Genomic DNA, 17,839 nt, shown 5'->3' with positions numbered 1-17,839 from the left:
ATCTTGGAGTCATTGTGGATAGTTGTCTGACAACAGCTGCTCAATGTGCAGCGGCGGGCAAACATCTAACAATGTTAGAGAACGTTAGGAAAGGGATAGCTAAGAAGACAGAAGGCATAAGTGCTAGGGGTGCTACCACATCTCCTGGCTTGAAGTGGATTCCATTATATACAGGATTTACAGTTTGGTTCAATGGCTCTCAGCACCCCCACTATAAAAATTGTTTCAGCACCTCTGTCAGAACCCCTGGCATTCTAATGCCATTGTATAAATCCATGTATGCCTACATGTTGAATACCGCATGCAGTTCTGGTCGCCCCATCTCAAAAAAGATGTATTCAAATTAAAAAAAGTACAGAGAAGGGCAGCAAAAATGATTAGAGGTATGGAAAAGCTTCCATATGGGGAGAGATTAAAAAGACTGGGACAGTTCATCTTAGAAAAGACACAAATGAGGACATATGATAGAGATGTATAAAATCATGAATGGTGTGGAGAAAGTGAATAAGGAAGTTTTATTTCCCCCTTCACATAACACATGAACCAGGAGTCACCCAATGAAATTAGTAGGCAGCAGTTTTAAAACAAACAAAAGGAAGAACTTCACACAATGCACAGTCAACCTGTGGAACTCATTGCCAGGGGATGTTGTGAAGCTCAAAAACATAACTGGGTTCAGAAAAGAATTAGATAAGTTCTAAGATAAGAAGATAAGATAAGGATAGGTCCATGAATGGCTATTAGCCAAGATGATCAGAGATGTAACTCCATGATCTAGGTGTCCCCAAACCTCTCACTGCTTGAAGCTGGGACTGGACGACGGGATGAATCATTTGATAAATTGCCCTGTTCTGTTACTCCCTCTGAATCATCTGGCACCGGCCACTGTTGGAAGACAGGATAGTGGGCTAGATGGACCATTGGTCTGACTCAGTATGGCCATTCTTATGTTCTAGGAAGATGCATGAAACAATATAGGGGATTACTATGGCATAACCTGCCCATGGGGGGGTCATTCTTCCTAAGCCCCATCAGTTTGTGATTGGCTTATTTCTGAAGCATACGTGTTTATATCCCTGTCTGATGTAACTGTGGTTATTCTCATTATGGATATGACTCCTAATAAACTCTTGGCCTCAATGATCTCTTGTGGCAATACATTCTACTGGTTAATTATCCACTGTATTTTTTTTTTTTAAATAAGTGATCAGTTTAGATTTGTTGCCTTTCAGTTTAGTTGAATCTCCCCTTGCTCTTGTATTGTCAGAGAGGGTGAATAGGAGCACCAAATTCACTTTCCCTATCCTGTACCCTCTTATTTTGTTTCCTTTGTAAACTAGAGAGTTGCAGGCTTTTCATAGGAAGTTTTTGCCTTTACCTATGTCTCTAATCATTTTCATTGCCTGTCTCTAGATCCCTGCCAAAGACATTCGGATAACAGCTGTGGCTCCAGGCACCAGCGCTCCAAGCGTGTGCCTGGGGCAGCAAGCCGGGGGGGGCACCCTGCCGGTCCCTGCGAGGGCAGCAGGCAGGCTGCCTTCGGCGGCTTGCCTGTGGGAGGCTCGCCGGTCCCGCGGATTCAGCGGAAATTCGGTGGTGGGTACGCTGAAGCCGCGGGACCGGTGGACCTGCCTTTGGCATGCCGCCGAAGGCAGCCTGCCTGCCGTGCTTGGGGCCGCAAAAAAGCTAGAGCCGCCCCTGTAGGATAACACCCTTTACTTGGAGGAAGGGTGCCGTGGCAGCACTTTATCTGCCAAATGTCGAATCCTTTCCAATAATAAATTTTGAATATTCCTGTTTTAGACTCGGGAGCAAGAGGAGCTGGAGGAAGCTTTAGCGGTGGAACGACAGGAAAATGAGCAAAGGCGACTGTTCATACAGAAAGAGGAACAAATGCAACAGATTATAAAAAGGAAGAATAAACAGGCACTTCTGGATGAACTGGTGGGTATCAAAACAGAACTACAGATTTTGAGCTTTAAATTCCGTTCTTGTGGCTTCAGACGTGGACTTGTACTACTTATGCTGTTGATACAAAATATCAGTTTTGTACATTTCATATTTATTTTTTAATTTTTCATCCTACAAACATTTGAGAACAGATCTGGTAAGACACTAACAGGAATGATGCAGGGAGTAATCGTGCAAAATGCAGGAGATTGGACTGAGTAAGAAGGTGTTTTTGTTATGTTTTTGGCTGCTTCTCTCTGTAATTCATCCCGTTTCTTCCCCTCCAAGCCTGTTTTAAAGAGTCTGTGTTCTGTATTGTACTTCATTGTGACCATTAGAGGTGCTGGGATTTCAGAAAGGCTATCCCAGTGAGTCTACCCAGCCCATCCATTAAATTAGCAACTGACTGCTCCCCATCCCTACTTCTGTAAGAAATTACTGTAAAGGATTAGAATATCTGCTTGGTGCACTGAAAATATTAGCAAACAATAGGAGGCATATTGACAACTGTTAGTGAGAAAAGAGGTCTTATTTTATTATTAAGTTAGGTATAGTATGTTCTTGGAAATCTATAGTGGTCAGCTATTTTTAAAAACTTTTGGAAAGTGACCTACTTTCTGGGATTGCTTCTAGATTTTCTTTACTCCACCATTCTTTGTGCACCCAAAAATTCAATGGTGATTTAGGGGCACAGGGCAACCTAGGCACTGCATGTGTGGTCTAATCTGGATTTACAGCTCAACATACTGTTACATTCATGCACTGTATGAGAGAGTCTTAAAATTGTGTGTGTGTGTGTGTGTGTGTGTGTGTGTGCGCGCATGCACATTTATAAATAAAAATATGGGCAGAGAAAAACCAGAAAAGCATGGAAATCTATATTAAAAAATATTGTTATGCCAGTAGGGTGTTTTAAGGCTGCCGTGTCAACCTTGATTCTGAATTTCTTCGCTTTGCTTTGGTTCTCACATTAAAGTTACATTTAATCCAGTTCTCTTGCATTTTATTTCTGGTTCCTTTTGAAGATGTGACTTACTTTCTTCCCTTCCTGAGAATGCAGAGTTCTTCTTTGACCCAATGGGAGATCCACTAAAATGCAGAGATATTGGTGTTATGTGATTTAGGAGTTTGTTTTACGGTTTTAGGGACTGTGCTGAGGAACTGCCTTGCCCCGGGGCCAAGGTTCGTGGCAGCCTTTTATTGGATTCTTTGAAAGGAGCTGGTGTTTCATTTTCCTTAGACATCAGCATAGATGTGCAGAAAGGCCCCTTGTTTTACTCCAGTGGATGTATCCCGACAGAAAGGGAAATCCCCCAACAATCTGAGACTTTATATCCAGCAGAGTCTTATAACTTTTAAGGTAATAATGCTCATGATCTGCTTAGTTAGGCATAGTCTGACTAGCAGGCCAATTAATAACTCCACTGTACACTCAGTATATTTCCTTAATGGCTTGGAAAAAGGTTTTGAACTGGTTTCTGACTTTAAAAAGTGTGTTCAATCCTGCTTTAAAATACACTTTTTTAATTTAGTAGGGGCCAACATTGTTTTCTTACACAGCAGTTGGTTTTACTGGAAATACAGTTCGCCAGATGGCTTGCGAAAAGAGCAGTTATAAATAATCTTTATAACATGACCAAAATAGGTAATTTAACTCTGATTGCACATGCGTTGCTATTAAAACATATCTAAATATTTTTAAAACAACAGAAAGGTAATGTTAAAAGTAGAGAAAGAAAGTTAGAAAACTTTAGTGTGTCTCTCTAGTTTTTAAAGTGGACTGTGAAATTTGGCTCAAAACTTAGTTTTGTAAAATCATGCTTTTATAAAACCATTAGAAATAAGTTTCTTCAATAACTCCTAAAATTTCTGAGAACAGTTATTTTTAAACATCCCCCCTGAAGTACCTGAAGTCTAAATATTGCTGTGTTACAAATCTGAAAGTGAAACTAACTATAAACTGAAGCGAAACAAATGTCATTTTTTTCATTGAGAGAAATTAAAAAGATAAACACAACATAAACAAAGTAAGTGAAAATTGTTAAAATGGGTTTAAAAATGGAGTATTAGAACTATCGGTAAAGATATGCATTTTAGCAACATAAGGAGTGAAATCCTGGCTCCACTGATCAAACGCAAAACTCCCATTAATTCCAAAGAGGCCAGGATTTCACCCATGAATTTTAAATTTGTCTCTCCTTAATGCACTGTCTGTTTAGGAATTGTTGCACAGAGAATAGTTGAGTGTATACTTCTTTCACTGCTTTCTCCAAACTGCTTTAACATTGATTTGACAATACGAAAAAACATAGGGCAAATATTTGTCAGATGCTTACATGCGATCTCAGCTCCAATATTCTGCTGTCCAGTCATGTACTGAATTCATAGTTACTGAGAGAGCTGTGCACACAGATAGCAGAATTAAGAGGTCTCATGCAGCAACAAGAGAAAATTTTGCCCTTTTAAAGCTTGAACATTAAGCAAGTTTGAAGACTAGTTCACAACTTCTTACACGTTTATTATTTGGATTACAGTAGCAGAGGCTTCAGTCACTGTGCTAGATGCTATACTAATATAATAAGAGATTGTTTGTTTGTTTTTCTCCAAAGAGCTTACAGTTTAAGTAGACCAGACAGGCACAAGGGGAAACAGAGACACAGACAGGTAATGTGACTTGTCCAAGGTCACACAGCAGGGCTGTCGCCAAGCCAGGAATAGAACCCAGGTCTCCTGAATCACAGTCCATTGTCCTAGCCGCAACACCGTGCTCCCTCCCAATATAGGACTAGACAGATTTCATACTGGCAGTGTTTCAAATGACGTCTCCATGGCTGCCACTTTTCACTAAAATACCAGTTGTAATTTAAATCTTTATTCTCTTCATGGGTCATGCTGAGCAGTGCTTCTTCCTGTCCAAACTTTCAGATCCTGGGTCTGAGCAAAATGTGTAAACTTGTCTTTTAAGTACAATATTAACATGTGGTGTGATTGTATACTAATAGTGCTAGAGATGTTATTAATTCCCCTGTGCATGATGGTTGAAATTCTCAGCCCTGCTCCCAGCCCTTTTATGCAGGGGGTGTGCCAGAGGCTGAGTGGGACTGGGAGTGCGTGTCCAGGCAAGGATGAAGCACATTGTGCTGTGGGAATTCTGGGCAGTGATGCTGCCTGAAGGCAGGTAGGGACAGGCTTCTGTGACTTAGCCCCTCGTGGCTGTCTTAATTATGCTGTGGGGGGTGTATCTCCTGCTCCCAGAATCAGGAAGATGCCAAGGTAACTTAGTCATCTTAGTCCCCCCACATCCTTTCCCTCTGAGCTGTGAGTTCTGATCCTGCAGACACTTATGCACATAATTAACAATCCTGGTGCAAATGGTTGCATTGATTTCAATGCGTTTTTCACATACGGAAAGTTACATGTATACATAAATGTTTACAGGATCTGGTCTATGATATCTCTCTCTTTATTGCTCTGTAGTGATAGTTAACTAGAAAGGCTGCACTTATTACATAGGACAAACAGTGAATCAAGAGCACTGTGGTTTGCTGGTGCAATGCTGATTTCTCAGAACTGTGTATCTCTATGCTAATGTAGAAACTGCTGAGAAGTGAGCATAGAAATTGGCTGCCTTTTGTGTCGCATGAGAAAATACAACAAACATGTGATAAGTGAGTGGAGGACAAAAAGCCTAAGGAGACTTCCCTCCTCCCCTCCCCCCAACTATATAGCGCACATTAAATCTGAAATTAAAAAAATATTGCATTCAATAGGGTCTCCTCAACTATTGCTGATAATAGCAGCACTTGTAGTGCACACCTGGACTGTGAGTGTGTTGGATGACATGGAGGTGCTCAGAGATTCAGGTGCTAACATAGCAAATTTGGGTGGTCCAAATTCTCTTTTCAGTTGCATGTAAACTGGAAGGGGAGAAGTCCCTATGCTGAAGAGAGTAAGGGTACTGAACCTGTGCCCGGACATTTGCAGGACTGTGCTGTCCCTCACTGTCATTTGTATTATCCCTCACCCCAGATCAGGTCCCATTGTGAGATACAATCTCAGCCCTGAAACCCACAGTCTATTTTAAGACAAGTCAGTGAGTGAGCATAACAAGCAATAGGAAAGATGAAGAGGGAGCATTAATCTTACAATAGTAAGTATGGGCACTGCTTGATGGTTCTGTGTCACTTCAGGAGATTTTCAAAGGCACCTAGGCACCGAACTCCCATTGACAGTCATTTTTCTATCTTAAATTTTTAAAAATAAAATATTTATAGTCACAATCTGGCTTTGAGGGTTCAGTTGCTTTATAAGTTAGTAGCAAATTTGGAACACAAAGCAGTATTTCCTTGGTTCCCCAAAACAGAAATGTATATGCTGTATTGAGTGCTTTGTGCATAAAGTGCTGCAGCAAGGGAGTCTGGGAATAAACAGCTCTGATCTCCCCCTCCCCCGCTTCCACAGTAAAGAGAAGTTAGAGGATTTCAGGGTTCACGGAGATAATCAGACTAATTTAATAGAGAATTATTTAGCCAATAATTTGTCTGCCTCTCCTTGGAATGTGGTATATGTATACATGTTAATCTTTTTGTTGTAACCTAAATGTAAGATTTTAAGTAGTTAAACAAGTTAACCATTTATTTTATTACTTATATATTTTAAAATTGGCTGGCTTCCCTAAAAATAAGTTGGTAAAGGAGAAAATAAATATGCTGTTGGTTGCACTTACAATGGTGCCATTGTGCAAGGCAGAGCAAGGATCATTTCCAAACGGCCTCAGGTGAAATCTAATGGGAAACAATTTCAAACTGGTCTGAATTCATTTGTAGAAAGAATGTGTCTTAGATAAACATCTGATTCAAGTTATACTACTTTGTACTACTCCTTCTGTGATTAAGTTCCAATTTTTTTATTTTAATAAATATGGTTGCATTGGCCAGTTGCAATAAGGACTCTGTTATATTGTCTTTAATGTGGATTCCATAAAAATGGTTGTTTGCAGATTACGCTGATTTATGAGGCTGCTGCAGCTTTTTCCTATTACTGAAAGTGATCGTTTGTGTAAACTGTTTCTCATATAGAGAATATTTAGCATAACCTTTTTCTGCTGGTGATGGCCTTTTCAGACACAATTTGTAGTCTTGAAGAATGAGCAGCATTAATTTTTTTTCTTTTGAATATTTCAATCTGTGTTTTCAACATGTTTACAGGAAAGTTCCCATCTGCCGGCCTCCCTGCTCTTAGCTCAACATAAAGACAGATCTACGCAGCTAGAAATGCAGCTGGAAAAACCCAGACCAGTTAAACCAGTCACATTTTCCACTGGCATCAAAATGGTAAGACTTCTTTGTTTCCTTTTTATTTCACTGTTCTAGAAGGCACAGCTTTTCCCAGTCTGAGATATAAATGATCTTTTAAATTTGACTTGCATTACTGTAGCGCGCAGACCAATTATAAGTATAGTTCCTAATTATTGGTGTAATTTAAAGAGAGCAGTTCAAGAACTTCAGCATTCTGGTAGTTGGAATGTAAGAGATTTTGTGCATTTTGTCCTTGCAATTTTTGTGCTGTAATTGATCCATTGAAAGTTCCTTTTTTTTGCCCCATAGCTTGATGTAATTGTTCTGAAAGCTAAAATTCTAGAGCCTTCAGAAAAGGACTGGTGCTTATTTTGTGCACTAGAAGATTGTGTGTGTCAGAGAGAATCTGGAAATCCATGTCGTGTCAATAAGAACACATTCTCAAACAATGAGAACAGCAGAGACAAGTATTTTTCGAACAGCAAATATGTTAGTAGTCCTGTGGTAATAAGGATCTGTCAGCTTTCCTGTTTTATAACGCCATTCTTTCTGTCACAACATAATATAAATGTTCTTTTCTTTTCCGAAATAAACATTTCTTCTGTTTTTCACCAAAATACATACCTACAACCTGTATGTTAAGGATTTGCTAAAACCAAATCGCAAGTTACTAATCTTTTTTACCCTTTCTCAATAATCATTCTATTTTCCAAGGTCTCCTGAAAAGACTGTAAAAATTCCTTCTAAAATCATCTTCTTGTTACAGACTTAATAATCCACAAAACCATAATCCAGAATTGATACTCAAAAAAACCCCTAGAACAGACCAAATAAAAAAACTCCCAGCGCTCAACCCTGCATCTCTGTGACATCAGTCTGTTTTGTAATGGGTGTCTGGACTATTCTCTGTGTCTGAATTACAACATGAGCCCCTTGAGAACAGCATTTGCATCTTATTCTGTCTTTACAGCACCAAGCATACAAGGGCTAGGAGTGGTTAGTATGGGCTATAAACTAGTGTATTTGATTGTGTTGAGAGAATTAACAGAAAAAGACCATTATTTGGTTTAGCAATGGTCCAACTGGATGGCTGCACTAATTATTCCTTTTTTCCTGCAAAATGTTCCTATGTATTTTTAATTCTTGGACTTAGGAACCATTGGAGTGTGTCATGAGGACGTCTTAACAATTGTTAGTTTGTATTTGGAAAGAAACACAATGATGTGCTTGTATCACATGAGGATGAAAAGTACTTTTCAGGCCATTTCTAATCAGAGAGGCTGTTAAACAATGTTTATTTAGAGATACACATTTTTAAACAGACAGGCCCATGTAACTTGTGCCTAAGGGGCTAAAAGAGTTGGCAGAGGTGATCTCTGGTTTGCTGATGTTAATTTTTATGAACTATTGGAATACCAGGGAAATTCCAAAATACCGGAAGAATGTTAATGCTGTGCCAATATTCAAAAAAGGTAAGAGGGATGACTGGTAGCTATAGGCTGGTTATCCTGACATCAATCTTGGCCAAAAGAATGGAAAAGATTGATAAAGGAATCGGTTCATAAAGAATTAAAGGAAACAAATACAATGTCAGTCAGCATGGTTTTCTGTAAAATAGATCTTGTCAAACAAATATAATTCTCATTCTTTGAGGAGATTATGCACTTAGTTCATAAAGGCAGCTGCATAAATGTAATATATTTAGACTTTTGTAAGGCATTTGACTTAACACCGTAAGACATTCGGATTAAAAAAATTAGCATTATACAAATATCAATAAATCGCACGTTAAATAGGCTAAGAACTAGCTAACTGTCCTCAAAAAGTCATCCGTAGGGAATCATCTTTGAATAGGATGTTTCTATGGGGTTCTGCAGGGATTGGTACTAGGCCCGATGTTCAACATTCTTTTTTTATCAATGATCTGGAAGTAAATATCAAATCACTCTTAATAAAATTTGGATCACTGGTAAGTTGGGCCCATTGAAACAAAATGTGTTTTTAATACAGCCAAATGGAAAGTTTCACATTTGGGAATAAGGAATGCAAGCCATACCTACTGAATGGGAGACAGTATCCTGGAAAGCAGTGACTCTGAAAAGGATTTAGGGATCATAGCAGACAAGCAATTAACTCAAACTCCCAATGCGATGCTGCAGTCAAAAAGGCTAATGCAATCCTTGGGTGTATAAACAGAGCAGTAGAGCATAAGAGGGGTTGGGAGGTGCATGACTTCTGTATATGGCATTGGTGAGACATATGCTGGAATACTGTGTCCAGTTCTGGCGTCCACATTTTTAAAAGAACATTGAAAGATTAGAGAATGTGCAGAGAAGAGCCGCAAAAATGATTTGAGGGCTGGAGAAAATGCCTTACAGTGAGAGGCTTAAAGAACTCAATCTGTTTAGTTTATCAAAAAGAAGATTTGAGAGGTGTCGTGATTACAGTAAGTACTTCATGGGGAGAAAATGCAGAGAATAGCAGAACAAGAACCAACGGCAGGAAGCTGAAGTCGGACAAATTCAAATTTAGAAATCAGGCACAAATTTTTACAGTGAGGGTTATTAACCATTGGAACAAACTTCCAAGGGAAGTGGTGGATTCTCCATGCCTTTGTGCCTTCAGTTCAAGACTGGATGCCCTTCTGGAAGACGTGCTTTAGTCAAACATAAGTTATTACGCCCAATACAGAAGTAAGTAGTTGAAATGTACAGGTCTGTGATATGAAGTCAGGCTAGATGATGTAATGGCTCCTTCTGACCTTCAACTCTATCAGTTGTGTATTTACTGTGAATAGACCTTGAAAGTGGGTGGTATGTACCTAGTGGGTGGTATGTCTGGTGAAAAGTTCAGTGAACTCACACTTTTTGGGTCCAAGGCTATGATGCACTGAACTACTCCTAGGACAGGGTTTCTCAACCTTTTTCTTTCTGAGCCCCCCCTTCAGCTTTCTGCCCTGGGCCCCAGAAAGTCTAATGCTGGCCCTGCTCTCTGGTTTATTTTGGGAGACCCCCTGAAACTTGCTTGCAGTCCCCCAGGGGCCCCAGACCCCTGGTTGAGAACCACTGTCTTAGGAGATGCAGGGCTCCCTCAAATCCTGTGGTGCTCAGCCCCTCACAAGTTTGTGGGATTGTGCTGTATGTGGTAATTCTCATGTAGGATGTTCTTCTATAGTCTTCAGAGGGGTAGCCATTTTAGTCTGTATCAGCAAAAACAACGAGGAGTCCTTGTGGCACCTTAGAGACTAAGAAATTTATTTGGGCATAAGCTTTCGTGGGCTATAACCCACTTCATCAGATGCATGGAGTGAAAAATACAGTAGGCAGATATAAATATACAGCACATGAAAAGATGGGAGTTGTCTTACCAAGTGGGGGGTCAGTGCTAACGAGGCCAATTCAATCAGGGTGGATGTGGCTCATTCCCAACAGTTGACAAGAAGGTGCGAGTATCAACAGAGGGAAAATTACTTTTTGTAGTGACCCAGCCACACCCAGTCTTTATTCAGGCCTAATTTATGGTGTCAACTTTGCAAATTAATTCCAGCTCTGCAGTTTCTCGTTGAAGTCTGTTTTTGAAGTTTTTTTTGTTGAGGAATGGCCACTTTTAAGTCTGTTATTGAGTGTCCTGGGAGATTGAAGTGCTCTCCTACTGTTTTTTGAATGTTACAATTCTTGATGTCTGATTTGTGGCACTGCTATGGGTATCTGCATGGCCTCACGGTATGCCAACGTTTTTATGGCTGACTTAGAACAACGCTTCCTCAGCTTTTGTCCTCTAGCGCACCTACTCTACTTGTGCTACATTGATGACATCTTCTTCATCTGGACCCATGCGAAGGAGGCCCTTGAGGAATTCCACCAGGATTTCAACAATTTCCACCCCACCATCAACCTCAACCTGGACCAGTCCACAGAAGAGATCCACTTCCTGGACACTACAGTGCAAATAGGTGATGGTCACATAAACCGTCTCTAAGGTGCCACAAGGACTCCTCGTTGTTTTTTCTATAGTCTGTCTGTAAGGGCAAGTGCTCAACACTGGCGTAGCACTGCTCCCATTGAAGTCAATAACTTCCATTGACTGCAATGGGCGTTTCACCATGGACTTCCATGGGAGCAGAGCTACACCAGTGCTGAGTGCTTTTGAAAATCCCATCTTAAGTACTGTTGTGATATGATGTGTAGATCTGGAACCAAAGCAGTACTGCTATTATGGGTGTAGTGCTTCAAGTCCACCAGTGGAGAGTTCTAGCAGCGTGCATGTAAGGAAGCACTGTACACCCTTCCCATTTGGTTTCCTTTTCCCCCCTTTCTTTCCCCCCCCGCCCCTTCACCTGCTGCTTGAACCTAGGACTGTTCTTCTCTGACGATGGCTTCTTTTATTTTACAGAGGCCAGATAGTGCGTATTGAATGCCTTGCCTGGCTGATTCTGAGATTGTGTCTATGCAGCTACATTCTTAACAATGTTGGCTGTGGTGCTCTCCTTTTCTGTTTTTTTTTTTGGCTTGAAATATGAGAATTTTTCCTTGAATGGTCTAAATCAGAGGTGTTCTTGAGCCTGATTGATGACGTGGTTTTGCTCTTGAGTTCCAAGGAATATGCCCATTTTAGTCTCCTGAAAGACATTCAATTAGGCTGGCTGTTTTTAAGTGTCCTATGTGTATTCTTTATACTAGATGTTGAGTTTCCATTCCTGTGGGGGGGGGGGAGGGATTTTCTTCCTTTAATAAACTAAATGAAAACATCCCTCATTACTCAGAAAAGGTAGACTTCTTCCCCTTCAATTGGCTCCTTTTGTTAACAGCGTGGAGGTTAGATAGGAATAGGACCCCCTTGCCTCTTCCCCCACCCTGAGAGAGAGCTATTTAAGCTTGATCTATGCTATTTCCTTACAGCTTTGTGTATCATTTTGCCTAGCTTCTTTTTTTAAAATCAGTTCTGCGGACAACAGGCTCTTCAAGCTGCCTGGTTACGAAAAAGATACCCTTCGTGAACTGATGTTTCATGTGAGTGAGTGGGATAGGGAACTGCAGACCCTTTTTATCTTGGCATTTCCCTTCTTATTTGTGACCTACAGCTTCCTGCATAATTTCAATATTTTAAACATTATTTTCCTTAGTGGAGTATCTGTCTATTAAGCCCAGTCTGCAAACCAGCTTAATGCTGTTACAGAAAGTGTGGCAATCTTAATTGCACTTCCAGTAACAGTCTTGAAAATGGTGGCGCCAGCTCTGTGCTAGCAGCTAAATAGTTTTCAGTATTAGCGGAAGACGGCAACGGCTGTCACTAATGCGCCGTTATCCTAGGAATCTCTTCAGGATCATCTTGGAATAAATCAAGCCACTGTTTGGAGACTGTGTCATTTCTGGTTGGGAGATTGATCTACAGGGGAGTTGATGTCCGAACATAGCCTTGTAAGGATACTTATTTGTATTCAGGGGGGTGTGTGTTGCACTGGTGACAGCAATTCACAAATGCAGACAGGGCTCATTTCACTGCAATAATAGCTTCCTTTCAACGTTTCTGCCACTTACAGGATGGTGGCGGGAGCCACTTGATCCTCATGGTTTGCCTGTGCTTGACAGTACCACTACTGCTTATAATACTTAGCAGTTCCCTAGCTAATCCACTAACTAATAGTGCTGGAGAATGTATATGAAGTAGGGCAGCATTTCAGAGTGCTTGTCACTCTTTCCCTCCACCCCATTTTTATGATTGCTCCCTGACCCATCTAACTAGAGGATTGCTGCTCTCCAGGAGTGAAGTTCTTTGGAGGCAATTTCATGCAGTTAAAAAATTAAGTACCTGAAACTAGATTGTCTAAATACCTTGTCATCTCCTATGGAACTGCTCACTTCTTCAGAGCACTTCTTGGGCAGGTAGCTGGAGAACTTAGAGAATCTCTGTATAAAATGATATTGCATCCCTTGTATAGGTGGGAGAGTATTCTTTTCCAACAGTGAAAGCACCCCTTCAGTATAGCTCTGCTGCATTGTCGCTGCATAATGAGCCCAATTCCTGGCACATCTGTGTTTTTATTTTTATAATACTAGTAGTATTTGTTAATAGTAATGTAGTAGTACAATCAGAGAGACAGTTGCGATCTCAAAATGATTACAGACTAAGTATGCAAGATAAAGGGTGGGATAGGAAACTGAGGCACAAAGGGAAATGACTTGCCCAAGGTCATACAGGAGGTCAGAGAACCTGGGCCTCCTGAGTCCCAGACTAGTGTCCTGTCCATTGGACCATGCCACATCTCCTATCATCAATCTTCTCCTTGTATGACAGCGTGAGCGAAGGGTAGGAATTTCACCCTTTAACTTTTCAGTTTCCTAGCTTTTCTCTGTCTAAATCATGGCAACAATGTTATCTTAACTTGGTCTGAATATTACAAGCATTTCATTCTGGGTGCCATCATCTTGTACTGTAATTAGTTCAAAGTTAGTGTGAGTGACATGCTGTCCTGAAGCAGCAGAAGTCACAGGAAGAAATAGTCAGATCAATAATTCTCAAATTAATCCTCCTGCCTGGTGGCACAGGACACCATTGAAATGCATCACAGTAGTAAATTGAGCATAGCAAGTGTGAGGAAATAATATTCTTTTGATGTTACCCTCACAACATTATTCTAATTAGAAATAACATTCTTATATTACGTTTTGTTGGGCTGTGCTTTTAACTTTGACTTCAACTAAGGCCAAATTGACTGTACTTCATTATTGCCTCTGTTGCTTCAGGTTCCAGCAAATGTTCATGGGCTGCTTCTGTTTTCCAGTCTGTGTTTCTTTTATAGTTCATGGAGCCAGTATCCAAGATTGTGCTCCAAGTCCAAAAAAAATTCCTCCAAATACTTTTTAATCGTTTGTGTTCCATCAGAGTCTCCCAGATATATGATATGTGAATTGGGAGGATTAAACCTAATCCCGCCACTTACAGTAGTTTGCTCCTGTCTACAGATCCAGGTAGTTGCATGTTGTGTTTCAAGTACTTGCATCCATTTGTGTGGCATGTGATTATGTTCATAAATGGTCATTGTTACTGGTTGTCGTTGTCGTCATCTTTTTTTTTTTTTTTTTTTACGACGTGCTCTTAAAATCTGCCTAAACAGTAAAAGATTTTTTTTTTGTTAGGGAATCAGTCCAGTTTCCTTCCTTTGCTATTCCTTCCAGCTGGTCTATCTTCAGGCAGAAACAGTTCAGACGGATTTGATTTCTTCATGAGATGCATGCCAGGCAGAGTTAATCTGTGTTTTGTTTTTAATCTCCACTCTGCTCATGGTGTGTGAATTTCTTGCATGGAGATAGGTAAGGAACACTCCTTTTTATAGTATTTGTTAGCCCCCCACTTAGCCCTCAATCCTGGAAGGTGATGACCACTTTGGCCCCTATCCAGAAAAACACTTAAGTGCATGCTTAATTTTAAGCACCTGAGTAGTCCCATTGATTTCATTGTTCAAAGTTTAAATACACGCTTAAATGCTTTACTGGATCAGGGCCAAATTGCTCAGCACTTTGCAGGATCGAGTCCTTAAGGAGTTACTATTGTGAAAGCCTCTGAGTGGGGCTTTTGCAAAGCTTTTAGATCACTTAATAAGGTTCCTTTTGTTAGTAGTTCATACCTTTGCAGCTATAAAAGCTCTTTCTTCTCCTTGCTTTGAATATACTCCTCCATTAATAATTACCCTCACTTTGTCTATTATTTAATCAACTAAATAAAAAACAAAACTCTCTGAAGAGGACAGGGTGTCTTGGGATGTTTGTAGAGCATCCTGGGTTACTTCCCTTTCCTCCACTCTCTTTAACTCTAGCTGACTTGGGGAAAAATATATTGAGTTATGTGCAAACCTTTTCGTTCAGCACTGAAAGGTGTGTCTGGCTTGTTGTAACACATTTTTGTAGATTCCCTGTAGCAAAACCACATTGTATGGAGATTATGACTTAATTACTTTAGTCCAATATCAATTGTTATATTGTTGTCTAGATGTTAAACTGTTCCTGTGGGTTAAAAGATTATCTCATTATTCTAGAACAACACTGCAGGTAATTGGTTTAAAGACTGCTTCATTTAAATTAAAAGGCTGGTATTTATAGATTAGTTAATAATACAGATTAGTTGACTCTAAGATTTCTTTACACCTCCCTATCTTTATTGATACTTAAAGTGAATAGACACTGACTCAAAGTTAAGAACTGGATATCTCAGTAAATTTGGGATGGTGTCCTCTGTGAGCCCTTTGCCTGTAATCTAGTATATGAGACCTCTATTGTGTTCAAAGTGGTACTGTATATGAACCCTTTGCCATTAGTATATCTAGATTTAATTTACTTTAGTGTGCAACTGAGAACTTGTGACTGGCATTTTCAAGAGAAGAGTTCACATCCGTTCAGGCACTAATTATTACTTAGTGATAATTCCAATCCAGGTAATAGAAACTAATACTCTATGGAGTGGGGAGTGAAGAAATGGTTTGGAAATGTAGATGGCCATTTGATGAACCATCTTAAAACTCTAAGCACTTCATGCAACAGTGCCTAAGAGTTAGTGATCTTTTACATTGAAGTAAGGAATGATTTTCTTTTCCAGTGGCAGATCAAATCATGAGCATTGCTACACAAGTGAATGAGTTTGGAATTTTTTTGTTGTTGGCATGAGTGAAATAACACAATAGCCCTTTAATAGACAAGATATTCTATCTTTTGATTCTTTTCTACCGTTTTTTATTAGAGGGATAACAGGCTAATTTGGTCCTCTATTATAATAGGCACTTTAAATATTAAATTAGGCCTTGTCAAGGTTGGGAATTCAGTCCAAATGCAGCAATCAGTGGCCAGCCATCGACTAGATGCACCTATGTGAACCCCAAGTATAGACAAGGAAAATAAAGATCTGCTTCAGTGGAGTTTATGCTAGTTTTAAGCAGGGGTGAGCTTCATCAGAGCAAATATATCCCTGCTACCTCAAAGACAATGACTCTGTGTCTGGAATGGCAGGAAAAAGGAGTAATCTCCCTCATTCCTTGGCATTGGGAGAGGAAGATGGCTGGGGGGTGGGAAGGGAGCATCACCTGGGCTGGTGGGCAGGCCAGTGGGGCTCAGGTTAGCCATAGGCCCCTGTGAACTCAGTAGAGGGATATGAGCCCTGACCTTCTGACTGGAGCCCCAGCTTCCACCGCTGGGATTAGCATAGCACCAGGTTTTTGATTTGCTGTGGGCATCGTGCTAGTCACCTTTTTAAGGACTGGGAAAGAATTTTTCCCTCACTGCCCAATTGCCCAGTGTGAAGTGGGGTTTTTTCACATTTCCCCACAGTAGCTTTGGGATCCAGTGAGATAAGTGAAGCGTTAAGGTTCAAGGTGTCATAATTTAGCAGCTGGCAAGTGTCTAGTTCCATACAGGGTCTGGTTCCCTGATAAACCAGAGTGAGAAGTGGATTTAGGGGAAGGCATCCCCTCAAGAAGCTGGGGGATGGCGTTGGAGCTCCTAGAGTCTGTCAGCGAGGAGACAACTCCATTTCCCCAGCCCCTTAAGCCTCAAGCAAGGGGATGGTGCTGGGGTCTCAGCGACAGGCTAGGTACCAGCAGTGGAGAGGGGTCGGGTCTGAGGGCAGCCTCCTGCTAGGTGTTAACTGTGACAGATATTGCAATCACATGCAATATTTTGGGGACAATATTGTGATAAGTTTATGGATGGTTTGTTATCATTGTGGGCCAGGGATTGTATGCAGCTTTGGGGGGGAGTGGAGGAAGGGTTACCATAGCTTCTCCAGGAACTAAAAACAGTGTGTGGGGGGTGATTAAGATGAATCACTCAGGTTTGTAAACTCCTCTGGAGAGGTACCACTCCCTGGGGAGGCTTGCATATACTGGTTCAGACTGAATTTTCCAGAGAGTAACTGACAAAGAAAGGGCTTTTGGCATAAAGACTGAGTTTAAACTGGCACAGGACTTTTTTTTTTGATTCAGCAAATGGATGGGACCTTCTCTCCGAGGGGAGTGGGAGGGCACTGTTGTGGAAGGGTTGAAAAGACTTTGGCCTATCCGGACCCCCTAGAACTGATGAGCGATCTTTGGTAAGCTTTTAGAATGGGTACAGGACATTTTTATTGTTTTCACATGTTTTCTCTAATACTTTTACCCTGATAATAAATGCACCCTAAGAATAAAAGTATTTTACTTTTGTGAAGGCTGGTTGCTAATTGGTACACATTGTTGCAACCCCTGGAGAAAGGTTAATCACAGGTGCTGGATCCCAATCAGACCTGCTGGTGCAAGCAGGATGAGGTGCAAAGGGACTGCAAGCCTAAACCCGGTCTGGAAGGGGAGACGCAGGTCTCCGCCTGAAAGAGCTGTCAGCTGGGATCCTAAAACCTTAAGTGAGTGCCCTGGAGGAAGGGCGTGGGGGTAGGGGGTCAAAGTTAATCTGTGAGAGTAAGGATTAAGGAAGTTAAGATAACCTGCACTGTATGAATTATTGCTGGATTGTTTCCAGATGAGTTAATAGTGTTGCAGCCTAATTAAGCCCCATTCCTTGCATCTTGTCTTTCTTCCTGTATGACTGGGATAATTACAGCTGTCCTCCTCTATGCTA

The 17,839-nt window shown here is 40.8% G+C and overlaps 1 protein-coding gene across 1 annotated transcript in view; it reads left to right on the top strand.

Annotated features, from left to right (window-relative positions):
• Positions 1-17,839, top strand: part of MNAT1 (MNAT1 component of CDK activating kinase) — a 183,873-nt gene that overhangs the window by 63,452 nt on the left and 102,582 nt on the right. The window contains exons 5-6 of the mRNA XM_026654211.1: positions 1,804-1,944; positions 7,158-7,283. Coding sequence (XP_026509996.1) covers positions 1,804-1,944; positions 7,158-7,283 — 267 coding nt within the window. The remainder of the gene's footprint in view (positions 1-1,803; positions 1,945-7,157; positions 7,284-17,839) is intronic.

Source organism: Terrapene carolina, unplaced genomic scaffold, assembly GCF_002925995.2.
Source record: "Terrapene carolina triunguis isolate 2854851 unplaced genomic scaffold, T_m_triunguis-2.0 Scaffold189, whole genome shotgun sequence".
Classification (NCBI taxonomy): Eukaryota; Metazoa; Chordata; order Testudines; family Emydidae; genus Terrapene; species Terrapene triunguis.
The sequence above is the reverse complement of the archived record's forward strand: the minus strand, read 5'-3'. Positions and strand labels throughout refer to the sequence as shown.